Source organism: Toxotes jaculatrix, chromosome 13 (assembly GCF_017976425.1).
Source record: "Toxotes jaculatrix isolate fToxJac2 chromosome 13, fToxJac2.pri, whole genome shotgun sequence".
Classification (NCBI taxonomy): Eukaryota; Metazoa; Chordata; class Actinopteri; family Toxotidae; genus Toxotes; species Toxotes jaculatrix.
In genome coordinates, this window is record NC_054406.1 from 6,494,222 (window position 1) to 6,522,195 (window position 27,974).

The 27,974-nt window shown below is 39.0% G+C and overlaps 1 protein-coding gene across 1 annotated transcript in view; it reads left to right on the forward strand.

Moving 5' to 3' along the window:
* LOC121192353 (oxysterol-binding protein-related protein 10) overlaps window positions 1–27,974 on the forward strand; it is a 97,057-nt gene that overhangs the window by 25,651 nt on the left and 43,432 nt on the right. Inside the window, exons 6-7 of the mRNA XM_041054008.1 lie at window positions 6,874–7,114; window positions 12,165–12,295. Coding sequence (XP_040909942.1) covers window positions 6,874–7,114; window positions 12,165–12,295 — 372 coding nt within the window. The remainder of the gene's footprint in view (window positions 1–6,873; window positions 7,115–12,164; window positions 12,296–27,974) is intronic.

Below are 27,974 nucleotides of genomic sequence, written 5' to 3' on the forward strand. Positions count from 1 at the left end.
TTCAGCAGATATCTGGCTTCCTGGCAGGCTTGACACTGACACTGACACTGACAGTGTGCTCAAGTCTTTACTGTAAGTTCAGCTTTGTTGGCATTTTTATGGTATATATCAATACTGATTAATATGGTCGGTGACAGAGTGAAGAGCTGGTGGAGTGTATGTTGTTGAATCAGGGTCAGTGTGGCGGTGGAGTGTGTGCAGTAATCAGCATATGAGATGTAAAAAGTGTCAGTGTGTGCAAAGAAGAAAAACTGTGACAGCGAGCTCATCCATATGGAACATTTTATATTGTTTAATCCCTGAATGTATGGAGCAAAGCTCATGCATTTTGGTAGTTTTTACCACTATTTCCACAAGAGTTTAAATATACAGACCTGAATCTGAGGTAATTAAAAATCCCTCCAGTTGAAATTTCAGTTTTTGACTTAGCTTGACGCTCAAATCCTCATTAATTCTCTCTGCCTCAGTCACCAGGCCTGTCAGTTCTGGTTACCACTTCGTCCTCATCCGCCACATCTTCATGTACCCAGCACAGTCATTCACTATTCTCTGCTTATCTCTAGAGAAGATTGTTTTTTTTCCCCCGTCTCTTCTTAATAGCCTGTCTGCAGTTGGGTTACAGTAATTAATTGTCAGACATTAGGCTTGAAGTTGGTTTTGCGAAGCGAACATTATACAGACATGATGAAGATACGATTATATGCCTGGCTGGCAAACTATAGAGCCATTAGCTGCAAGATTTTTTTGCTTTCATCCTTTGGTTTCGAAATGCAATGTGGTTTTATGGATCGTTGCCAGACAGCTGTATATCTGGCCTCTGAATTATGGAGATGAGATGACATAGCAGTTCGGAAGGAGGAAGAAACACGGATAAGGAGAGACAAGAGGCTTTCTAAATGTATAAAACTAATGGCAATGTAAACTGTTGGCACAGAGGAGAAAAATAAAATCTGAAAGGAAAGAAGACATGTCTGCCATCCTGGAAAATGTTGTTTGACCCCACAGGATACTTTATGACTTGTTTTTGTCCTTGAGCTGTTGAGGTAAAAGTTGCTCAACTGCAAAATCAAAGTGTTTATAATAGATTTTATTATGTGTGATATCAGTGTCTTTAGTTATTCATTCAAACCAAAAGGATAAAGTTCACCAAGGAAAATCTGAAGCTGAAAAAATGTGATATGTATTCATAACAATTTAGTTTCGTAGCTGCACAATAACTGTTTAAAACTGTAATAATCCATTTTTTGTTAATATTGATGGGTCAAATAAGTCCCCTGTTTGGTTCCCCTCAACTCTGCAGAGTGTTCAGCATCTGTCAGCTTATTTTTTTTTAGTTTTAGTACCCTCACCCTTTCCTGTTGTTGTCTTACTCTTCTCATCATTGCTGTTTCCAGCAGCAGGCAGCTGTTTACAGCTCCTATAAACAAACTGTGCACTACCTGCTCAGCTCCAAACAGCAGACAGGCTAAAGTTAGCAGCTAGTTGATGAACATAGAGGAGCATCTGACAGCTAAAGAGCTAAATATTTCCCTCAGGAGTTGGTGGAGAGCAAAAACAGAGCTAAAAGGAGAGAGAGAGAGAGAGAATTCATTACGTGGACACAGACCAGGCTCCCATTGAGTGCTCATGTTGCTCTGTTTGTTTGTTAACAAGTTTTCTATAACAAGTTTCCTATAACAAGTTTCCAAAGTGCCCTGTGAAGTTTTCTTGCAAACAAACAAAAGTTGTGTCACTTACCAGAACTTGTGTGTATCCTTGAGGCCTAATAAACCTCTTGAATGCATTTCCTTCCTTACGAAAAACTTTAAAGATGTTTGCTAGATGACAGTCTTCTTCAACGCCTTTGTTGGCACATTGCTAAATTTTTTACCACATTTCCACTACATGTAGAGTTTAACCGTTCATGTGTGTCCTCATCTGTGGCCATGAAGGAAACAAAAAATGGGACCTGCTCAGAAACACAAACACATCCATAGCACTACCAGAAGTTAAAAACTCAGAGACTTTTAAATTGCATGTTTTGTCTGACAACCCGTCTAAAACAGTCTGAACGTTGACAAATATCCAAGTAATAATGATACAAAATGGAGAAAAGCAGCAAATCTTTACATTTTTCAATCTAGATCCAATGAATGTTCTGTGAGCAAAGGGTTTGACCTTGTTGCTTAGCTGGAGGTTACAGGGATAAAAAGACAATCTTTCACCTGTGACTACTAGACCCTCGTTTCAGAATGACAGAGAAGACTCTCATTTCATTCCTGTCTTAAACTGGGACAAAGCAGCTTTGTACGGCATCTAATATCCCACAGGAATTAAAAAAAAAAAACACACATAGCTTGCCTAATAACCTGTCATGTATTTGAGACTTCACAGTAGGACCTGAGCACCTTGCACTGTTGTGGTCTCATTTCCTAAAACTGAAACAGAAGGGAGTACACTGCCAAACCATTAGCTAAACACTGCATTAAAAAACACTTGTCATTTACCTCTACAGTTCATCTGGTTCCTCTGCTTGTCATCCGGATGACACTCTTGGAGGAGCGTCAGTGTTTCATGCAAAGCTCTCTCTTTCATGCCTCTCTTGCTCATTGAAGTCCTGGCTGGCTTCAAGTTGTTAAATTCCCCATTCAGATTCTCCACTCTGTATGTCTGCTTCGTTCTTCCTAAGAATATCTCGCCCAAATGATTCACTCTGTGAAGGAAAGAGAGCAACTTGGGATCAGTGTGAGTGGAGACTAATTTCTCACCTCTCAGGAGCAGAGTCTGTCTCCTCAAGCGAACCTGGGACAGTTTGAGTAAATACTGAGCAGATGGTGTGATCATTAAGCAAAACAAACACTCCTCTGTTGCTTGTGTTTTCTCCGCAGACAGAGAAAACAAGGCCCCTCTGTGATATGTGATTCGTTTTGTGCTGGGCTTCACATTCTTTTGGTCCAGAGGAGTAGGGCTGCTGCTTCCTGTGACCTGATTCTTATCTTTGATTTAGCTCTTATTATCATCGTAATCATCTCTCTCCACGTCCACTTATTCCTCCTGCATCAGCCTCCAGCTGTCTTCAGTCCTTCTTCATGTCATTTGTTGTTCTCCTTCCGTTCTTCATAACGGGCCCATAAATTTGTCTGACGGGGTTTGGCAAACGACCGGGGAATGCTGGAGTCGACAGTAAAGGAGTCTGCTTGTACTGTGATTTATTCACCACCATACATAGTAGAGACCAGAAAGCTGCTGCATGCTGATTATCAGTGGATTTATGGTCAAACAGCAGCTTTGGAGATGTCGTGTTGTACATCCCATTAATTTTCTGGTCTCTGTCGCTGATAATATTCATAAACACCATTCTTGTTCCTTCCTGTAAAACCCACCCGCCCTGCCTCAGATACACACAACTTTGGCTCTTTTTCAAACAGTCATGGAGGGAAGGTGGTCTTTGCACCTCAGTGAATCTCCACATGATCTGCCTCCTTAGCTCTGCCCTGTTGATCCCGGTCCCACCAGCACTCACTGAACCATCCTCACACCAGGCAGAAGGCTCAGAGATACAGAGTGAGCCCAGCAGCAGAAGCACAGTGCTGGGCTTCTCCAATACATCATTGTTGCTGTCTAATAGGTTTCAAGTGTCCACCACATGCCTGGCTCAAAGGTATTGCTAAGTGCAGGAATAGCAAGAACAAGTGGCACAAAAAAGAGCTGCACAGTCTATTCAATGCATTCACCAGCTTTTAGTCATAGACCCTCTTCATTGTCTGATGGCAACAACTGATGCATTATTTATATTTCCCATTTCTGTCCTTTGTCCAGGACTCCCTGTTTCTGGTGTGGCAGCCGTGGCCTTTGTACGGCTGCTGTCCAGCCCAGCCACCTCCCAACAGCTTAGCTGTTGTTCATAAACACAGCATTCATTTAAAAAAAATCATTGTTTATTTATTTTTGTGGATGTGAAGCATCCATGTTGGTCTAGTGTTTTAGGTACTTCTTGTACCAAGTACCAAATAAAATATATTGAAGCTTTCAGAAGAAGTTTAGCTGTGGTAACAACAGATTGGATGTTGATGTAAACGCTACGTACAAGTTTGCTGACATGAAGGTGGTGCTACCATACAAAATAAAAATAAAAACATATGTTTGAATATTTTATGGTCCACTGTCGACTAAATGTATTCCTCATTGTGCTGGTAGCAACAATTCCACTGCTGATATCTGTAAAGCAGCAGACAAGTACCAGTATATTGGTGAGGTCATTGCCACGCTGTCACCTTCCATCCATCTGCCCATCCATGCATTGCATCTGCCTGTCCACTGAATGTGTGACGGTGGGAGTCAGACTACATCACCGTCTCTCCTCGGCCTGCTTGTCACCGCCGGCTGATGTGAACTCATCAAATGCCTCGACTCCTGGTGCAGCAGCACCACTGGGCACTTACACTGCTGCGGCAGAGCTGGATCACTGGGGTTAGGCTATTTCTGGAAGCACTGGTCCTGTTGGCTCCAGAGAGCTCTGTGAATGTGTGTGATTGGGCGGGGGGGGGGGGGGTTTATTACTGTAAACCCGCAGATTTAGCTTTGTAGCGGAGGTCTGCTCCGATTTTATGTTCCCCTTATATTCACGCCTACCAGTATAACCTAACCTGGCATCGCCAAACCAATTCACAATAGCAGGAGAGAATAAACGTGAGCTTTGTCCATATATATATGTATATAAATGTCTATTGGTAGTTACATTAATGAGTTTATTTGTGTTGTCTCCTTGATTTATCTCTTTTTCTTATCTCTTATCTTATCTTTATCTTTATCTTATATTTGTGTTTCTCTTAGCACATATGTGATCCTCTCCACTGCAGGCGTTTTTCCATATTTGTGGAAAAATGTTTTGCTTAGATCAAGAAAGGTGAATCTGCATTTTACTGAGCACTATAAAACCCAGTGAGCTGCGTTATTTTAGACCATGTTATGTTTTTTTTTTTTTTTTTTTGAGTTACTTAAGGTTGCATAGCAACACATTCTGCTCACCAACTTGTATTGCCACCCGCTAAAAGCCCCTTTAGTGTATATAGGCTCTAAGGCAGCACTGATTTCTGGTGTCATTAGTGCAACTCTGATGCAGTTGTACTTTTCTAAATCTCTACTGTTCTGCCGACATGTTCATGTTCCAGGAAATCTGCTCTACACGAAAGTGACTGACACTGACAGAAAGCAAAATGTATCTATTTGGTATGAAACACTCATCATTTAGTCTTAAAAAGTGGTTGTAAAAAGTTGCTGGCCTCTTCACAAAAACCCTGAAACTGGTCAGCTTTGATCCGTAGCAGATGCAGCTCTACAAATTAGAGCTCGACCAATTAAATCTGTATGAAAGGGACCTGTAATACGGCTCAGCTCAGCATGGCCTGGCTCGTTATATCAGCCAGGTTTAGCTAATCACAGATATAACACATCTTTTGAGTTAAACGTATGCCAATAAGTGAGAAAAAATTGCAGTGCACAAATATCAAAGATATGCGTAGTTTAGTGATCATTGTTCGACTGTAAAGTATCCTGCTCAGGAAGTACCTTGGTCACATTCCCTCAAGAATCCAGTATTAGTCACTCTATACTATGTCTTTTCATGATGGTGATCAGTTATGGTTTTAAAACATGCATGGAAACCACATGGAGCCACTTCTGCTGCGTAATTCACTTCTCAATTGTCTGTCCATATAGTAGCAGTCAAGTCATATTTTCACCAAAAATGGCCACAAATATAAAATAAAATAGTAAGTCCTGATTATTTGAAGGGCACTGAGAAAATGTATCAGGGTGTCAGCATGCTGAACACTAAGAATCTATTAATAGCAAGCATTGGAAACAAAAATTTGATCTCCATCTGCCTGAGGAATTCAACATCCGACCCGTGTAAATAGCAGATTAATTGAACAAGCTCTGTGCTTTTTTAAAAGACATTCCTTTACATTAACATCTCTTCCTCATAACCCCACCGCAACAGCTCTCAGTGACTCCAAAATAGCTATGTGTGCTGATGCAGAGAGACAGATGTGGTACTGAAGTGTGTGCGGAGGATGAGTGTTTGTGAAGCCATACAATATTAATGAATACAACATTTCCAGGCTGATAAACAACCCAGATTCATTAGCCCCGAGAGAAGCTTATTACCCGCTAGCGAGAACCGACTTTGTCTTCTTCCTTTTGTGATACATTTAGACTCTTGATAGGTGAGTCACACACAAGTAATTCTCAGACTAAGAAATTTTGTGTGTGTCTGTGGGAGCGTGGGGGAGAACTTCTCTCGTTTGAAGAGTTTTAGCAGTTTCTTTTTTGGCACTGTCGTCTTGGAGCAGATGGTTGTGTGGATCAGTTGTTTGCCTGTAGTCAAGACTGAAGTGATGCCACTAGAATTAAGTTGTATCACTCTATGCATATGTCTATACTAAAACCTCAACCTTCTCATATGTGTATACTAAAACAATATCGACATATGAGAAAGTTGAAGGTTACACGAAATGTTAAATTTATAATTGCTTTGATTTTACTGTTAGTATGTTAGTCTTAACTCAAAATACTTTGTTCCTACTGAAGACATAAATCTTTAAAAATATCGTTCCATCATCTGAAAAGATCATCTGAACCAAATAATCTCCCCAAACAGCTGAGCGCTGTAGTTTTTGGCAAATTTTACTCAAATCGGAGTAAATGGTGCATTTGTCTGGGACTAGCCTTAGGCAAGCCTCAGCTTTGAGGCTATGAGTTATGTGACTGCATCTCTGTATCTGTATCCGTATCCATGCTGCTACCTGTGAGTATGATACCATATAATATGAAATATGAAAATGTATCTGTTAACTTCATATTTTAATTCTGAACATCACTGTTGTTCCTCAGGTGATGTCCCAAGCAGAGGGCCAACAGAAGAACCTGGTCCAGTCCATTGACTCTCTGCCCACCAAAGGTCCCCTGTCCTGCCTGGACCAGGACCTGCTGCTGCTCAAAGCCACGTCAGCAGCCACACTTAGCTGCCTGGGAGAGTGCCTAAACATCCTCCAACAGACGCAGAGCCACAACCAGGTGCCATCTCAGTCCCAGGCCTTCCAGCGCAACCACGCCGCCCATGGAGCTCCCTCCGGTGAGTCTGCCCCGGGCCCCATTCCAGTGCTGCTACTGGAGCCCCCGACTCCTCCATCTCCCCCAACCCTCTTGTATTTCCAGTCCCCTCCTCCAGAGCCCAGCATCAGTGGCAAGGGCCAGCTGGGGCAACTGGACTGTGGCTCTTGTCCCTGCCTAATGGGTACCATGAACTTCAGTGTTTGTAGTAAATGTTGTTGAAAGATGCATTTGTGTGTTAAAGTGTTTTATTTTGTTCCATTCACATGTTTTTTCTCATAGTTTGCAGTTATGAGTGTTGTTGTGATGTTTTCCATTCGTAATTGTGTCTCTTCAGTGTCATCAGTTGCATTGAAATGCCAGTAGTTCCTCAAAACGGTTGTGCCAAGTACAAGCATGAATGTGAAGTGTGTATGAACACAAATTTATCGTCGAAACTGTTTACAGAATCTTTGAAAGCATTTCAGACTGTCTCAGTACATGCATGTCAGAAAAAATCAGGGTTATGTGTGAATGAGTAAACCTAAATATAATGACTAATACTATGCACTTCTAAATCTCCTCAAAGGATTAAGTCTTTGCCAAAGGAATCCACTCTGGTGCCTAAAATGTCAGACCTCTGCCATGTTTAACCCTCTCTGTGCCAGATCACGATGGATCCAATAAAGTTGTTTCGATTTAAAACATTTGAAGACTGAGGGTGGTTCTATTGGCATAACATAGAGGATTAGGAAAAGGGAACAGTTCCTAAAGGCGGAAGGTAGACCTCAAATACAGGTTAAGCTTTAAGATAATGTGAAATCCATCAAACGTGAACTAATCCTATTTTCCCCCAGTACAGAGGAATATTTATAATCCTTTTAAAGTCTCCAGGTTGCTACAGAACCATAAATATTTTCTCCAGGAAAGAAGAGTAGAGCTGATGCAAAGTAATACTCCACTGAAAATCGATTGAGTACCAAACACTTACTGCCTGTAGACTTGAAAGTTGGCTCTGAAAATTACTAGTTTGGTCCTTTTGTAAAAAAATGGCATATATAGTCCGTTTGGATTCACAGCAGTTAAAATGGATCCAGTGGCCATCCACTGGATCCATTTTAAGACAAAAAATGTGTCATGTTGCCCATTGAAACTTCTCCTGCAGCACAAGCATCTTCCAATGCCTCCCAGACGCCTCTTTGTGGTGGTATTTCAGGCATGTCCACAAAAATGAGGAGAGTCAGCGGCAGACCCAGGACTTGCTGAAGGGATGACACATTCCCATATCTGGCCTGGGGATGCCTTGGTTCCCTAGGAAGAGCTGGCAGACGGGATGAGGCCATATGGGCTACCTTGCTTAAACTGCTACCACCATGACCCCAACCTGGATAAACAGCGGAAAAAGGATGGATCGTTTTGACGCTTGTTTTTGTCGTGACTTCTTGGCCCCCATTGGAATCTATTGTAACTGCTGTGAATCCCAATTGATGCCACCTGTAATCCTCCCAGTTAGTAAGCTACAAAATTTTCAGAGCCATCTTTTAGCACCCTACAGGTGCATGTTTTCAGTGTTTAAGCCAAGAAGATGTGGTCCACCTTCATCAATGACTTTGGAAAGGTCCTTTGGAATTTGGTTTTGGGTGGGTGCTGGATCCCGTCCTGAATCTGCCGGTCCTCACAGTTTGTTGGTCTTCTTTTTGCGCCAGCAGTCACCCTGCCCTGCACCTGTTCATCAGACAGGGGGTGGTGTGGAGTGGGACCACCGGGCCGCAAGTACAAACCTCTTTCCTTCCGCTGCCTGGCTGATAAGTCCTGTGGGGGTCCAGCTGCTCCCCGCTTCCGGCATGTACCCTCCACAACTCAGTGAGGAGTCTTTTGTTAGGATCCTCGGTTTTGCCGAGTGATGGGTAGTGTGGCTCACTGGCATGGGGAACATCCAGATTTGCTGTAGCTGATAAAGGGAGTGGCTGGCTGGTCGGTTGGTTGGTTGAATGGTTTTGTTACGTTCGCACAGGAAAGCTTTGCCACTGCATGGGCAAAAAGACTCTTTGGTAGAGAGCCGAGCATGAGGTTGGACTGAGTTTGGCCGGCACGATGGTCCCTCCGGGCTCCCGTTACTATAAAACCAGAACCACTTGTTTGTGTCAGCTCTAGTAATGGCAAAGAGAGTCAAGGAACTTAAGGGATCTTTGTAAACTCCCACCAAAAACCTGCCAGTCACAAACCAGATAGCATATTATCAGCTGATGTCACGGAGGATCTTTGCTGCTCACTCCAGCTCCTTTTAGACCCCCCCGCTTCCCCTCTGTCACTGCCATAAAGAGCTTGAAGCCCAACTCTCTGTCTTTTACCTTCACTAGCAGAACATTTTCCTTTAAGGGAATGAAAAATCCATAAAGGAAATTTACTTTGCAAACTAATCCCCTTGCAGCTTAGCATAAATAATTTAAAGCATCTTGATTTGTGAAAATCGGGGTGAGAGGTGAATGGCATGTCTTATTTTAAGAGAAATTTAAAGGGACGAGAGGAACATGTAGTGTAAGAGCTGGATATGAAAGCATCACAAAATCTGAATCGATGTCACGGCCCAGAAATGGAAGGTGAAGCCATTGGAAACACCTAGTGCATGAATGTTTGTCTCTCCACCTTTTGATCTGCGACAGCCTTTTGATTCACCTGCATGCCTTTATCCAATGGCCTAGACACCCTGCCCCCGCCCGCTCACTTCAGTGTTTCTACTTCTGGTGCTTCATTGTGACATCTCTAAGAAACTCTCAAAGCAGATGTATCTGATGTAATTGTTTATAAGCCAGCTACTTGGTACTAATGAAAATCGTCAGCACAAGCACCTGAACTATTTCCAGAATTTTTTTCTCTTAAATCTCTTGGAACCCTCTGGAACCCTCTGGAACCTTTTACCCTCCAAATGTCTTGAGAATAACCTTTTCAAGAAATAACATCAAAAATTCAATTTTCACTGTATTTTCACTCACTCGCACCTCAGTGACCTTTGAGCAGGGCAACCCCCACTCATGTCTCCACTCCACAGTTTTCTTGAACCGTTGGAGGGAGTTCACCAATACTTTTCAGGTTTCTGTCAGTTAAACTGTCAGTTGACCAAAGCAGAGGCGTAGTCTGAGGGCTATTTCAGCACATTTAGTTGAGACAGACTTGCCACTGGCTCACCAGCGTGCCGACTTGTGTCAGCATGTCTTACTTCTCACTAATGGATATCAAAGAATGGCCTCCTGGTGCATTAGACTTTTAACCCAATTTGAGCGTTAGGATCGGAGACGAGAAAGGCCTCTGGTGCTGCTCCATTAACAGTACTTTGAAATGGGATCTGCTACTGTGATGTACAGTCACTTCAGAAAGTATTCAGACCCCTCCGCTTTGTGTTGCAGATTTAATTTTGAATGGATAAAACTGCCATTTTTGCCCATAACTCTACCCTCAATGATCCATAATGACAAAGTGAAATCTGATTTTTGAAGTTTATTGAATATCAAAAACTCAAATCTCTTACATACGAAAGCATTCAGACCCTCTGCTGTGGCTTTCCATATTGTAGTCAGCTGCATCCTGTTTGCTTTAATGCAAGTCTTACTGCCTATGCCCCTGACTTAAATACAGATTTGGTGAAGCATAGTGTTGGAAGGTTGACAAAAGTGGTGACTGGATTTGATGCCTTGTTTTTGAGGCTGTAGTTTGTAATGCTGTGACAGCAACTATCCTGTGAAGAGCCTTTTCAGTAAGTGTTGTAACCATTGTTCCTCTTAAGTAATGCACTTTTCTTGTGTTTGGCATCAGTCATGATGATCTCGTAGACTTTTAAAGTAGCTTCTTCCCTATCACGCTACATCATTCTGCAACTTATGGGCCTGCAATTCAGGCTGAGATGACCTTAAAATTAGATAGATGTAGGACTGAGTGATATAATTCAAATCAGTGTGACAATTCTGAAAATAGTTTATCACAAAATGGCATCTGTATGCAAAATGACATGTAGAATGATCAAATTGATGTTAAGAAACATTCATTTTGACCAGAGAATCTGGTAAAACAATAATATAATACCTTCACAAAACAGTGTCAATACAAGCTGACAAAGAATAATATGGCTTTATTGCCCTGACCTAGTTACACGTATCTCATGCATGACACACTTTTCTCCTGTTTACAACTTAATATTGTATAACTGAACTTGTGTAGATGCTTTTTGACTCGCAGTTATGGCTGAACCGGTGGCCTTGCTCTAGGGGTGGCAACGTTGGCCTGTCTGTTGGTCGACCCACCACCTTTGTCCAGGCTAAAATATCTCAAGAGCTTTTGGATGGATTTCCATGAGTATTGGAATATTGGAATTTTACTTGTTGGCGCATTAGTCACAAACTTTTGTAATGTGTAAGGAGGAAAAGTTTCACAAACAGAACTACAGCACTAGTAAGGAGGAACTTTTTTGTGCATCAGGACCTCACGCATTTTAAAGGGAATTTGCTTAACAGCCCTGCAAACTATGGCCTCTGACAGCAGAAGTTGCCTACTTTCAGATTATATGTTGATTTACTTATACAACTGTAATAACTTGATCAACTGCAATTGTCTCAGGGCTCAGTTACAGTATAAGACAGAATGTACTGGATGTATATTCCTTATATTTCTCCAGAACATTTTATTGTTTGTGGCCTGGAGACAAAACGAATCATCATTCTAGTCATTTCTGTATATTTGGCCTGAGTTAAGTCCGTACATTGTAACAGGCCAGGATATAATAAAGAACAAATATTAAATTTAGACAGACAGATACAAGCGCACACACACAATTTCCTGGTGTCTAGCCTCTGTCAATCACACACCGTCAGTTCAATAATATTTTATAAGAACCTTAATATTGAATGTCGGAAATAAACCGGATGTACGGCGTCGTATGAGTCTTCTCCCTGGTTCATCTTTGATTCTGCCAGCCCAAAATCAACCATTAATACAAACTGTTCAGCAGTACAAACCATATAGTAGTAAAACCCACCTATTATACCCTTGTTGTTAACTAAAAGCCGGTAGCCAGCTCTAACCCTGCCTTGTCATTTTTTCAGATGGTGTTCCTGTGTGGACTGTACCAAAGTCGCCCTCAGGGGAGCAGTTGAAGAACGGAGGTCTGACTCCTCTACGATCAGCCGAGCCCTCCCCGGCCCTCAGGATAAGGAGTCTGTCCCAGGGTGCTGAGGTAAGAGACAGAGAGCATTTAATCATATTAGGAAATTCTTTGTTTCCTAATCTTACCTTTGTTAACAAACTTACTGGTGGGTTTTTACCCAAACCCACAAATTTATGTATATTATGCATGTTTTACTTACTGCTAACATCAGAGTACATTTTCAGATTGAGCTCCTGCAGTATTTTCCGGGCAACCATTGTTCAAATTGTTTTTGCACATTAGGGAATGAATTTGCACAGACTTGATACTTGCAAGCAATCCGTCACAGCGAATACTTCAACTTCCTGTAGTTTGTTTATTTATTTGTTTTTAGAGTCAAAGTTTCTACTTGAAGCCAAGAGGCAAATTTATGGGCTAAATAAATAAAATTGACTTGACTTAAAGCTAGTTAAACAATTTAGGTTAAACAAATTACGTTATCTGAAGAATGCATGGCTGCAAAGCTGAAAACAGGCCCTTCTTTTCTTAATGCAGCTCATGAAAAGCAGACATTTTGGAAGTACATGCTTTTTACCAGATGGTGGCAATTGCAGGCAGGAACCAAATCCTTGTTTGTGTGTACAAGGAAGCTTTCTAAGATGTAATTTTGAGAGTCAGCTGCCAAAAAGCATTAAAATTATGAACTTTGTTCTCAGAACATTCAACTCAGAGAACAAACAATAAGCAAACAGGAACATAATTAAAAAAGCTAAAGTGCACTGGCATTAAATGGGTTGCTGATCAGCATAGTAAGTGCTTCTGTGATGGATTATATGTCTTTCCAAGGCTCTAAAAGTTGATTTTCTTGCTTTTGTGAAGTGAATTAAAAGCGAAAGCTTACTTGCAAGATAAGAAATATTACAAAAAATGAGAATGAAATGAACTGCTCATTCATTCTTCCTCTGTGTACCAGCAGGCCCAGAAACAAATCTGTGATAGTGACGATGTTAAAGCAGGGAGGATTTCTGCCTCACTGTCTTTGTTTCTCTTGCCTTTGCCCTTGTTGCCCAGCAATGGAAGCAGACATCTCTTCTGAAAGTTTTAACAGAGCTGCTGTCAAATAAGTGGGTCACACAGTATAGAGCTGGAACTGAGCTGATCCCAGGAGGGGGTTTCATGAATTCTTGCCTGGCTGCCTGATGCAGAGAGGGGCTGTCTGACTGTCTAGACCACCCTGTACCTCTGAGACCAGGTGACACTGACGTAAATGTACATGAGTCAGGTGGAGAGACAGGGGGGCGGGTGAAGGCATAAGGCTTAAAGGGCAAGGCGTTGGTACCTTGCTCTCTGTCCTAAATGGAAAGCTGAATAACTTAAATACTGATTATTAACTCAAAGGACCATATCCATCCTAAAGGAAGGATTTTGTATTTGTTTTAATCCCTCTGAAGCACTTTGTAAACCCCTACATAAACTAACTTATTACATTATTATCATAAAAGACATAATGCTGAGAAGACGAAGTTAATCTTTCCATTTCTTCCATTTTTTATTTGGCTTGTTCCCATGGATACCTAACTACTGATTTGAGTTTTCATCAAAGTACAGTCAGTTACAGCTACAGTGGAATTTGTTCTGATAGATGAGACACATTCAACCATCTAAAAAAAGTTTCTGTCTCTTTCTGGATTCACGTCTGAATGTAAATTAGCAACACATTCACAGGGATGTGAATAATGAGGTTTCTCATGTTCAATGTATCCGACATATCGGATATCAGACAGATCAAAACTAGGATTAGAGTCACTTATATAATAATGTATAAAATGCTCTCAGTGTCACTTAAACTGCTGGTTGACTTTGCCAGCAGGGGTTACTATAGCAACAAAGTTTTTAGCAGAAAACCCAACGACTGTTGTCAGAACAGAGATGACAGCACAGCTTTTTGGAAACATAGGTCACACACCTCTGCTACATGAATCACACTGATCCTCGGCTCTGTCGTCCTATTATTCAAACATAGCAGAATGATGGAAACCTCAGCCGTAAAATAACAGAATAACAAGATTAAGATTAATGGGGCAGGTGTCATCTCACGCCTGTCATAAGTCTGTGTTGTTAAATACTGAGAAAACAAAACAAAAAAAAAGCCCACTCATCTCAGATCTTATAACAAGCTGACACTCGTTTAAATCTGACCTCAAAACAAGGTACGTAAGCTGGGGAGGGACATTTTACCTTTAATGTGAGCAGTGAATCAGCGTCCTGTCTTAATGCCCTGAGGGACTCACTGTGGCCACAGCAGTCTAATCTAGAGGCATGGAGATGTAATCTGTCATGTTAATGATCATTTTCCATTGACATATGAGTGTAAAATGGGTATAATGGCGTTGCGGTGTCAGCCCATTTACAGCTAATTGTCAAGCTGTTCAGCATACCTCATGGTGGACAACTAAGAGCAGAGGAGGGACAGCAGCTCATAACAGTGATTTGGCACCTTGAAATACGTTTCAGACAGTATTATGGCAGTTATGATTCAGGGGGCCTCGGCCAACCATCTGCACTGACATTCCTGCCTCTGCAGTCTGTCTCTGCCAACCGAACTGTACTTTTAGGATACTATGCTCCACTAAAGGTTAATGCCAAGTCATGACTGCCATTAAATAAGACATAGACATTGAGGAAATTATGAAAATGACCTTGTGGGAATTAAATGATTTGAAGGTACTTTTACGGAGCCCCTATAGGAACACTGTGGTAGATGGAGGAGGACCTACTTTTTCTTTCTCTCACAAAATGTTTGTGTTAGCCAAGAAAGATTGAAAGAAAAATTAACACCGCTCTAATCAAGATTTTTATATTAATAATAGAAAGAAATGAATACAGGAATGTGATAAAAGTGGCAGATAGTTTCCTCAGGAGCAGGTGGAGACTTTTTAAAAACCTTTGTGTATTCTACCTTGTCAAGTGTTACAGTCAGTGGTCTGCAGTGGTCTGGTTTGACTTAATGCACCATGCTGAAATAGCACCATATCATTTGTGATACCAAGTGTCATGACAAAAAAGAGGTGTCACAATTTTTTAAGAAGCGTAGGCATCTCATTTTGTGACAAGACATTGCAAATTTAGACTTTTTTTTTTTTGCACGCTGTCAAATAACATTCTGCCCTTCCCTCCTGTCTGATTCTCGGTTCTGCCCTGGAGCTTGAACCAGATTTCATTAGAGCCTTCAAAGACGCTCTGGCTGTTGTTTGAAGAAGAAGGACAGAGAGACAGAGGAGATGCAGTGGAGATTGCCAGGGCGCATTAGTGCAGCTTGACACTGACGTTTATTCATCTTTTAACAAGATTCAGCAGCAGCATCCATCTGATTAGTCCCTGTCCAGTCAGAGTGATTGAAAGTTTTGACTTGAGACTGGAAGGCTGAGGAGGGAAACATTTTTCTTGAGTTGATTGTCTTACCTTTATGGATGAAGGTGGTGGTTAGATAGTGAAGTACAGCGGTTGGGATGATAGTTTATCTGATGTGTGCTGTTTGGCACCGTAGAGGTGGATCTGGTGAGATGGTTATTTTGCCATCTTGTGGTAGTGAAACACAATGCAGGGAGAATTAACTGTAAAATGCTTTGGCTCACAGAATCAGGAGGCTTCTAATCAAGACAGTTTTAGATGTGGTATTTGATATAATTCTTAGCATGCAGCCACCAAGAGAAACTAGATAAAATACTTTCATTATTATTTAATTTAATTAAATGTTCTTGTGTAGTTGCAATATCAATATTTGCTGCTCAGGTGTCCCATGGCATCCTACCTTAAATGACGGACAACATTTCCTCTACCAATAAAGCTTAAGGCCAGTTCTTGATCTAATCTTCAAATCTTGGTCGTTTGCCAGTTTACCATTCTCCCTGTAATCTCATGAGTAGTCCTGAGAGCAAGGAAGAAAATACATTACCCCAGAATAATAAAGGTTTGCTGTTTGAATTATGTAGCAGCACCGTGGCGTTTGATATTCAGTCCTAGTATGCAACCGACACGAGAGTAAGCACCGTGTGTGACTGTGGGAAAATGGAGGAAAAATTGCTGGTGCTTGCAAAAATCAGGTGGGTTTATGCATTTGGAACAGCACCATCACGCTCCCCAGTCACATATTAGACCTGACCACTGTAATACTGTGGATATAAGCTACTGCTCGAGAACAAAGTTAACCCTGTTAATATGGAAAGGCAGGGTAGACGAGGAAATCTTCCTTTCTGTGTGCCTGTCGGTTGAGAGCTTTGTTTCTGGTTGTTGTTTATCAGAAAATTTTCGTTTGATTTTTTTACCTATGTTTTTTTTAATCAGATAGATTTTCTTTTCTTTTAAGCAGTCAAAATCTATTCAAGATAAATATAAATATAAATATTTATATAATATGCAGAAATTACAAATGTAGAAATGTAAGTCCACTATGATGCAGAAACACAGAAAACAGAATAATTTAGTAGTTGTTTCAGAAAAGGGTTTTATTTCCTTTCTCTTGTGTTGTTAACTGCATTTGGAGTTAAATTTCTTTTCCTTTCCTTCTGAGTTATTGTTTCTGTATTCCACCAGAGGGCAGCAGAGCCCTCTGCTGTACTGTTTGATTCAGTGTATTAGTCTGTTGCACTGTCAGAACGAGCGCTACACTTGTACACAAGATGAAACCTTATCTATAAACAGTGGCAGTAAAAATCAGGGTTTGGTAAGTTTTGCATTCGTTAAATTTTCAGGTTTGGTCAACATGCAAAACAAAACAAAACAAAAACAAAACAAAAACAGAACAAACACGTAATGATTGTTCGAACTTCACTGATGAGATTTGTTTAGCTTCTAAACTTTCTCACAACAGTAATAAAGTAAATTAAAAGTAAATAGAGTAAATTAAACAGCAACAGTGTTTCCCAAATCTTGTTATTAGACACAAGACTCCTGTCAGTTCTAGTGTCAAAAAGCTAATAATGACCATCATGCTCTCAGCTTATATTCAGTCTGTTCAGCAGGGAAAATATCAACCCATGAGTCACTGTCTGTTCTGTAATCCATTCTTTATTGAACTTCCAGCTTTAGTTTTAGTTTGGGAGACTGAATATGTCACCAGAAACTACCTCCTCTGATGTCTCTCACTGCAATCCTTTAGGAGACACCACAACCTTCATTTCTTAAATTAAAAGTCCTCAGTGATTTTCAAAGCAGCAGACGTGAAACACCACGAAAATATATTTATTTCTTCTTGTCCCAGTCGAAATCTTTTGTAATGTTTGTAAACCAGGTCAATGCAGCATTCCTGACTCCTGCATTGATCAGTGCCAGCAAGCAAAAGTAATGACATTGAGAGTGTTAATGTTAAAACCATTGGGTCAACATTATCAGTCTCCGTTAACAATGAATACTCTGATCATGGTGTAATTCCTGACTGAGTTACAAAACAGCTACAAAGAGATTCCTCAAACCTGATTATATCGACTAACACGGCTGAAACAACATAATTTCACGTGATTGTCAGCTCCAAGTATGGTTAGTAAGTTAGGAAGTTTAGTGTTCTCTGCTGCAGTGACTCTTTGTTGCTCTAAATCACCTCAAAGCTCCTTGACAAAGACGTTTGATGCTCACTGTGTCTCAGTTTTTGATCTTCTCCAGGCTTTAAATCAGAAAAAGAACAGGTTGTACTAAAGAGATTTCCATCTCCTCGGGTGTGAAGACAGGCAATTTGAAAGGATGATATGACTGGTATTGTTTTTCCACTAAAAAGTTTAATTACCTTGTTAGAAATTATTCAAAACACACCCGCTTCTCCATTTAGAGAATCCAGAATTTTCGAATATGCAGATATATTTACTTTCAAACTTTGACCTGCTGTTTAATAGTATGTTCTTGCATGAATTGTATAATTATTGCTGCTACAAACTTAAACTTAGAAAATCACTGTTGTGCATAAGCTACAGTATCTAGGGCATGAGATGTGTTGTAGTTCTGGCCTTTTCAGGGTTAATTTCTTAGTTAATTCAGTGAGTTTAAGAAGCTGATTCTCAAAATGTTGATAGAGCAGAAGCTTGCCATGTACAACACTGGCTTCTTGTTCTCCGCTTAGGGTCTCAAAATGCATGCAGTTTTGTTGTTTTACTGTTAAACTGCTCCACCTTTAACTTGAACAAGCCTCGGGATGACTCAACCCCCCAAGTGTAATTAGTTTTTTCTTTTATCTTTGTGTAACTGTATGCGTGTGTGTGTATCTTTGTTCGAGCGGGTACCTAAGCAGTGTGTCTGCATCAACTGTATTTCATATCCTCTCATTAGATGCTCCGCTGATGTAACTGCTCATTATAATTTATACATGAAGCACCAAAACTCAACATCTCAGCCCCACTTGCCTCATTTTTTTTTTTTTTTGAAGAAGTGGCAGAGATTTGGGAAGTCTGATTCTGGTTGTTGGAGTTGATTCTCATTCAGGACCATTCATGCAAAGCTTTTCTAAGCCTGTGCTTTATTTTATTTGGGGCAGTTTTGTGTCTTGATGGTGCTTTCGGGTTGCTCCATATCTTTTTTCCCCAAGCATTGTGTCTCCCGTTTTTGGTACCTGAGAAAAGATTTTCCTCACATCACTGCTTCTGTCGCCATTCATGCCTTTAATGCATTCACTATTTTGCTTTTGCTTCAGTCTGGTCTTTTGTAATTTTGTAGCTCCAGTTTTGGCAGAAAACCCTGGGCCAATTCTAGTTCTCTGCGCAAAATCTTTTCAGACATTTATGTCCTAATTTGAGACAAAGCAGTAAATGCATAACAGTCTGTCCAGACATCTGTCATCATTTAAATGCCTTTAAAGCTGCTAATCTGTGTAAAATTGCTAAAGCTCTTAGTACTATAAACATTCATATACTTTATATAAGCTAACATATTGTAGGTTTTTATCTTTGAAATGAATGCCAAATGGGATGCAAACTAGTAGCCCTCAGAAGCTGCAACTCAAAAGCTTTTCAGTATCTCTTTTCAGTATCTCCCTTGACATTCAAAACATACCTGACATTTAACAGAGGAAAGGTAGCTGGAAAAATACACTTAAATCCTTTTTTAGTTGTGAACCTATCAATTTACTCAAATATCTTGCTCCTCCAGGCTGTGATTCTTATTTAAATAAAGGAGAACTATAACGCATAAAGGCAGGAAGTTCAGTGAATGTTTGACTAAATGTCAAACTGCTGGGTGGGAGGTTGATTTTGAAAAAGTCGCGATCGTTGGTGCTGCACACGTATTTACAATTTACTGAGAATAATGTTCCCCAAAAGTGCTTGGGAAAAGGTTTTATTTCTTTTAAGGATGCACGATCTGTCAGTCAGCCTTTTGATAACAGGACCAATATAGAAATGATGCCAGGTATGTTGCACCCGTCTGACGACATTATATGTGTCTGAACAGCAATGACTACACCAGTGGAAAAACAGTTTGGTGTGCAACCTACACAGAAATGTTTAGGTTGTTGCAGACTAAATGAGTAGTAAAGTTATGCAAAATAATCAACAGATTAACTACCACATGAAAACATGTTTGTCTCCAGTCTCAACCAGTTCTGTCTGAAGCTGCCTGTCTGCTGTTAAAAACAAATTCATATATCAGTATCATAATCAGATTGGGTTTGTGTGTGTTCTTACTGCATTGATAGTCTTGCATACTTTATAATGGTATGATTTTAAGATGTGCCCACTCAGTTTCAATATGAATTGAGCTCATAGTGCTCCATGCAAATATCCACCCCCCTGGAGCACTTCCGATCAGCTGCTAATCATATTAAAAACTGTACTATGCAACGGAGCAGAGCAAGACTTAAAGTTCAGGGCCAAGTTTACAGTCTGCGTTGGTGGAAATACATCAGGAAAGATGGCCAACAAATAAAAATCTAGTTTAAGTTGGGTGGATAAAAAACATTTAATTTACTTCACAGCAAAAGGTTATCTCCCAGTTCTCAGATGGTGTTTTTTGACAAAAAAATGAGTGAAGATGGAAGTGATGATGATGATAAGAGATGAAGAGGATGGCTGGTGAAGGATGACAAGCCCTAGAAGTTTATCCTGTTCAAACCAAGAAGGAAAAGGAGTCTTTGAAGTTGGGGGCATGAGCAGATTTGCCCTGTGAGCCTCCTGTAGCCACCCACACACTCCCCTGATGCTTTGTGTGTGTGTGTGTGAGAGAGAGAGAGAGAGAGAGAGAGAGAGAGAGAGAGAGAGATACAGAGATACAGAGAGATGGAGAAGAAAAAGTTAGGAAAAAGGAGAATAGATGGGGGGAGTCGTGCAAATGGATGAGGAGACAAGGAGAAAGATGACGATGAAACAGAATAGCGGATGGTGTGAATGAGGAGATGAGGGAAGGGAGGGTGAATGAAAGAAGCAGTGACAGAGATGACAGCGCGAGGGCGGAGGAAGAGAGAAGAAGAATGAATCAATCGCAAGATTGGAGTGAATTAAAAGACTGTCAGGACGGAGCAGATTTAAAAAACAGTTGCAGAAAAAGACAAAGGGAGCAAGAGTCTGAGTTACAAGAGAGAAGGATGGCATTAAAAATATGATTTAAATAACGTGTTGGAGAGGCAGCCACCCATGTGTTCCTGAGAAAGGGTTGACTACTGTGTGTTTGCAGAACTGCCAGACTAGAGATAATTAAGCAAGCTGATATACACTCTTGTACTGCATGCACTAGATACAAAGATACAAAGGTGGAGGTGTAGAAGGAGGGATAAAGGCATGAAAGCCATGTCAGGAGAGGACAGGAGGGAGGTGGTGATGAGGAAAGGGAGGAGGAGGATGAGGTAAAAATGGAAAGAGATGTAGGGAAACACAGGAGAGGGATGATGGGAGGGCGTAGAGGGAGACGTCACTGGGACTTTCCCTGAGCTTCTTTTTCCCTCCTCCCTGTTTTTCAGAGTGGGTGGTGGGCAGAGAGGAGGGACTCTCTCTGCAAGTCACGCACAGCAGCTCACCACCTTAGCTCACACACTGTGTCTCTAACAAGACCCAGGACTCCTTCAAGAAGGCTGCTTGCTCAGTCAGTAAAATCAGATAAGGAAGAAGAGTGTTTGTTTTTTGTCTGCGGTGCCCATCACAGCTTTAAACTCTTCAAAAAACATGACAGGTTTCCCATTGAGAGTAGACCTCTTTAATTGGATTTTACACTGACTCCAGCTGCCCTGTTTGTGGAACAAGAAGCTGCAACTTCCCCCCTTGTGCTGGATTTTATTGTTGTTGGTGTTTACCTGAGGCTTCTCTACTTTTTCACTCTTTTGGAGATGAGATCCAGTTTTATGCAGGTCAAGCCTGTAGCTACACAGCAATGCAGCGTGAGTGTTTGTTTACAAGCTGATGTTTGTGTTTATGCATGCATCCTTGAATGGTATACTGTTTGTCTTTGTATCTGCTCTGGATATGGGGTTAATAGTGCACTTGCAGCCTATGGGTTCACTGTTGTGTTTTAGCAGTAAACATCACTGATATGAAACGCTAAGCATCGCTTCTCTCCGACACTGGGGCTCTTTGTTGACTTCATAAATTATAGAACAAACCAGCCAGCGGGGTCGTTTTGCTGGTAAACATTTTAAGCATTCGCAAAAGTTGCTGAAATGGTTTTTGAAATGGTGGAAAAAGGTGAAATACCAAACCTCAACCCACTCCCATTGATAAAACGCCTGACCTAATGACTAATTGCACTATTAATTCTTAGTAAATATTTACTAATACAGATCAGTTACAAGCTATTAATAAAAACTTATTTTGGGTTTTCAGGTCTCTCTGGCTGGTGTTTATTCTCTCTGCATGGAAATAATGCACTAATGTAATGTAAAAAAAAAAAAAAAGAAAAAAGAAAATTACTCAATTACTCAGAGTGACAAAAAAGTCCAAAAGCTCAAAGTGATTTTTCACAACCTAGCCCAAAAGTTGTTCATGTTAATATCTTATACACTAAATGATTTATAAAGATTTATAAAGATTAGAGGCATTCTTTTTGGATATAACCACATTTAGAGTTTTGTCTGTTGATACATACTTTAAATGTTGATATTCATACAAGTTTTTGCAGTAGTGGCAGTCTTTGAAAGTTAAACATGCTAGCGTCCCATGCAAGCACCCTGCCGGATGCTATGGACCAGGCAGAAAAGTTGGGATCGAAACTGCAAGCAGAGTAAATTAGAGGATGTTTTTAGACGTATTTCTGTAGAATAAAATAAAACCAAATGTCAAAGTAAAAGATTTCATGTTATAAGGACCAACATTATTTGTTTTTTTGCTCCTGAAACCTTTTTTGTTTTATATACTCTTTCCTCTTCCTCGCACTGCTAAGTGTTTCTGCTTAGCCTATTTATTATTCAGGACGCATTATTTTCTACTTTTGTTAAATTGCATTAAAAAGTCTTAGCTAATGACAGCCACCAATATATCTACTTGAGGGTTTTCCACAGAGATGCTCTGACCCCATCAGCAGTAATTTCCTGTTGCTGTCAAGAGCCTCTTTAATTAGTTAGAAGCGCTGGAATCATAACAGACCTCCCCCTGCTTCCCCCTCCTTCTTTTTTCCTTTGCACTTCTATATATATCACTCTGCTCCGAGAACCAACCAGCTCCAGGGACTCCTGTATGCGTGTGTTCAAGCATGTTCCTTTGTGAGTGTGTGTGTGTGTCTTTTGTGCAGAACGTGTACTCACTGTGTGTATGTGTAAGTGGATGTGTGGAGGTTTTGGCATGCATGCATGGAATGAAATATTCAGGTGACAGGCCGGCACTCTGGTCCTGGAAACCTCTTTTTCTTCAGCGCCCCCCCCCCCCCCCCCCCCCCCCCACCCTCTCTGCAGGGCAACTATGTGCAATTATGCTGCCAGGAGTTTCATTTCAGATATTTCCTCACTGTTGCTGCTTATTTTGCTTTTTCCCAAGCAGCAGTTTTTCTAAAATGAGACATATACAAGTTGAAAAAAGGACATGCATGTACATATGATTGTTATCACATAGAGACACAGATAGAAATGGAGGATAAAGAGCAGTGGGGTGGATGGAAGGTACAGAGAGTTGTTGTTGCCCATAGGCTTGAGAGCACTTTCTACATTATACATCAGCCCCTTTCTTGTTTTTTTTTTTCTTCTTCTTCTTCTTCCTTCCTGCCCCAAGTTACTGCAAGAGATATCAAAGGCATCAGCTTGTCTTTAACCTTGACTGGATCCATTTCCAGTTGAATGGTGGAACACAAACAGAGGGCACAACTTCTCTCCGCTTTGGGCGCTGTGTAGATCAACGCTTTAGGCTAACACGAGGCACTCAGGCCTCTCAAAGAAATGTGGTGCTCGTATTGCCACATGAAACACTGAAAGTGGCTTGGAAGACTGGATGACATGGCTGAATGGAGTTGGAGGTATTTATAGGCTGTTTCTCTAACAGCTCCTCCGCTAGCCTCTAAATGAGTTGTGTGACCTTATCGTTGGTATTGACAGTTGAATGTTGGTGGAAGAAAATGGCTTAATCTTCCTCGTTTTGAGTGACAAGTATAAAGTGTATAAGTATAAAGTATTATTATATTAGGGGTGGTTTATCGGTCCAATTTCCTGACTTGAATCGATTACGATTATTGAGGTCTCAATTGGATTACCAATTGATTATTGAGTTTCCATTTGACATAACTCAAAATATGCCATTAACATATTTCACCATTAAAAAAACAGTCAGTTGCTGAATTACTCAACTTTGTTTATTGAGAAACAAAGTTGAAAAAAAAACGTCATACTATAGGAAGGCATCAAAATCGGAAAAAGAAAATCAAAAACTTTTTTGAGCTCAAAATGTCATTAAAACGGTCATACTATAGTAAGGCGTCAAAAATGGACAAAAAAAGTAAAAAAATTTTTTGACCTCAAAATGTCATGAAAAACGTCATACTATAGTAAGGCGTCAAAATCGGACAAAAAAAGTCAAAAAAAATTTTGACCTCAATATGTCATATAAAACGTCATACTATAGTAAGGCGTCAAAATCGGACAAAAAAAGTCAAAAAATTTTTTGACCTCAAAATGTCATAAAAAAATGTCATAGTATAGTATGGCGTTTTTTTCGGCCAAAAAAATTCAAAATTTTTTTTGACCTCCAAAAGTCATAAAAAACGTCATAGTATAGTATGGCGTTTTTTTCGGCCAAAAAAATTCAAATTTTTTTTTGACCTCCAAAAGTCATAAAAAACGTCATAGTATAGTAAGGCGTCAAAATCAGACAAAAAAAGTCAAAAATTTTTTTGACCTCAAAAAATCATAAAAAACGTCATAGTATAGTAAGGCGTTTTTTTCGGACAAAAAAAGTCAAAAATTTTTTTGACCTCCAAAAGTCATAAAAAACGTCATAGTATAGTATGGCGTTTTTTTCGGCCAAAAAAATTCAAAAATTTTTTTGACCTCCAAAAATCATAAAAAACGTCATAGTATAGTAAGGCGTTTTTTTCCGACAAAAAAAGTCCAAATTTTTTTTGACCTCCAAAAGTCATAAAAAACGTCATAGTATAGTAAGGCGTCAAAATCGGACAAAAAAAGTCAAAATTTTTTTTGACCTCCAAAAGTCATAAAAAACGTCATAGTATAGTAAGGCGTCAAAATCGGACAAAAAAAGTCAAAATTTTTTTTGACCTCCAAAAATCATAAAAAACATCATAGTATAGTAAGGCGTCAAAATCGGACAAAAAAAGTCAAAAATTTTTTTGACCTCAAAATGTCATAAAAAACGTCATAGTATAGTAAGGCGTTTTTTTCCGACAAAAAAAGTCAAAAATTTTTTTGACCTCCAAAAGTCATAAAAAACGTCATAGTATAGTAAGGTGTCAAAATCGGACAAAAAAAGTCAAAATTTTTTTTGACCTCCAAAAATCATAAAAAACATCATAGTATAGTAAGGCGTCAAAATCGGACAAAAAAAGTCAAAATTTTTTTGACCTCAAAAAACCATAAAAAAACGTCATAGTATAGTAAGGCGTTTTTTTCCGACAAAAAAAGTCAAAATTTTTTTTGACCTCCAAAAGTTATAAAAAACGTCATAGTATAGTAAGGCGTCAAAATCGGACAAAAAAAGTCAAAATTTTTTTTGACCTCCAAAAGTCATAAAAAACGTCATAGTATAGTATGGCGTTTTTTTCGGCCAAAAAAATTCAAATTTTTTTTTGACCTCCAAAAGTCATAAAAAAACGTCATAGTATAGTAAGCCGTTTTTTTCCAACAAAAAAAGTCAAAATTTTTTTCACCTCAAAATGTCATAAAAAACGTCATAGTATAGTAAGGCGTCAAAATCGGACAAAAAAAGTCAAAAAAATTTTTTTGACCGCCAAAAGTCATAAAAAACGTCATAGTATAGTAAGGCGTTTTTTTTCGGACAAAAAAAGTCAAAATTTTTTTTGACCTCCAAAAGTCATAAAAAACATCATAGTATAGTAAGGCGTCAAAATCGGACAAAAAAAGTCAAAATTTGTTTTGACCTCTAAAAATCATAAAAAACGTCATAGTATAGTAAGGCGTTTTTTTCCGACAAAAAAAGTCAAAATTTTTTTTGACCTCCAAAAGTCATAAAAAACGTCATAGTATAGTAAGGCGTTTTTTTCCGACAAAAAAAGTCAAAATTTTTTTTGACCTCCAAAAGTCATAAAAAACGTCATAGTATAGTAAGGCGTCAAAATCGGACAAAAAAAGTCAAAAAATTTTTTTACCTCCAAAAATCATAAAAAACGTCATAGTATAGTAAGGCGTCAAAATCGGACAAAAAAAGTCGAAATTTTTTTTGACCTCCAAAAATCATAAAAAACGTCATAGTATAGTAAGGCGTTTTTTTCGGACAAAAAAAGTCAAAATTTTTTTTGACCTCAAAAAATCATAAAAAACGTCAAAGTATAGTAAGGCGTTTTTTTCGGACAGAAAAAGTCAAATTTTTTTTTGACCTCCAAAAGTCATAAAAAACGTCATAGTATAGTAAGGCGTCAAAATCGGACAAAAAAAGTCAAAATTTTTTTTGACCTCCAAAAATCATAAAAAACGTCATAGTATGGTAAGGCGTTTTTTTCCGACAAAAAAAGTCAAAATTTTTTTTGACCTCCAAAAGTCATAAAAAACGTCATAGTATAGTAAGGCGTCAAAATCGGACAAAAAAAGTTAAAATTTTTTTTGACCTCAAAAAATCATAAAAAACGTCATAGTATAGTAAGGCGTCAAAATCGGACAAAAAAAGTCACAATTTTTTTTGACCTCCAAAAGTCATAAAAAACGTCATAGTATAGTAAGGCGTCAAAATCGGACAAAAAAAGTCAAAATTTGTTTTGACCTCCAAAAATCATAAAAAACGTCATAGTATAGTAAGGCGTTTTTTTCGGACAAAAAAAGTCAAAAATTTTTTTGACCTCCAAAAGTCATAAAAAACGTCATAGTATAGTAAGGCGTCAAAATCGGACAAAAAAAGTCCAAATTTTTTTTGACCTCCAAAAGTCATAAAAAACGTCATAGTATAGTAAGGCGTTTTTTTCCGACAAAAAAAGTCAAAATTTTTTTTGACCTCCAAAAGTTATAAAAAACGTCATAGTATAGTAAGGCGTCAAAATCGGACAAAAAAAGTCAAAATTTTTTTTGACCTCCAAAAGTCATAAAAAACGTCATAGTATAGTATGGCGTTTTTTTTCGGCCAAAAAAATTCAAATTTTTTTTTGACCTCCAAAAGTCATAAAAAAACGTCATAGTATAGTAAGCCGTTTTTTTCCAACAAAAAAAGTCAAAATTTTTTTCACCTCAAAATGTCATAAAAAACGTCATAGTATAGTAAGGCGTCAAAATCGGACAAAAAAAGTCAAAAAAATTTTTGACCTCCAAAAGTCATAAAAAACGTCATAGTATAGTAAGGCGTCAAAATCGGACAAAAAAAGTCAAAATTTTTTTTGACCTCAAAATGTCATAAAAAACGTCATAGTATAGTAAGGCGTTTTTTTCCGACAAAAAAAGTCAAACATTTTTTTGACCTCCAAAAGTCATAAAAAACGTCATAGTATAGTAAGGCGTTTTTTTCGGACAAAAAAAGTCAAAATTTTTTTTGACCTCCAAAAGTCATAAAAAACGTCATAGTATAGTATGGCGTTTTTTTCGGCCAAAAAAATTCAAAAATTTTTTTGACCCCCAAAAGTCATAAAAAACGTCATAGTATAGTAAGGCGTCAAAATCGGACAAAAAAAGTCAAAATTTTTTTTGACCTCCAAAAGTCATAAAAAACGTCATAGTATAGTAAGGCGTTTTTTTCCGACAAAAAAAGTCAAAATTTTTTTTGACCTCCAAAAGTCATAAAAAACATCATAGTATAGTAAGGCGTCAAAATCGGACAAAAAAAGTCAAAAAATTTTTTTACCTCCAAAAATCATAAAAAACGTCATAGTATAGTAAGGCGTCAAAATCGGACAAAAAAAGTCAAAATTTTTTTTGACCTCCAAAAGTCATAAAAAATGTCATAGCATAGTAAGGCGTTTTTTTCCGACAAAAAAAGTCCAAATTTTTTTTGACCTCCAAAAGTCATAAAAAACGTCATAGTATAGTAAGGCGTTTTTTTCCGACAAAAAAATTCAAATTTTTTTTTGACCTCCAAAAGTCATAAAAAACGTCATAGTATAGTAAGGCGTTTTTTTCCGAGAAAAAAATCAAACATTTTTTTGACCTCCAAAAGTCATAAAAAACGTCATAGTATAGTATGGCGTTTTTTTCGGACAAAAAAAGTCAAAA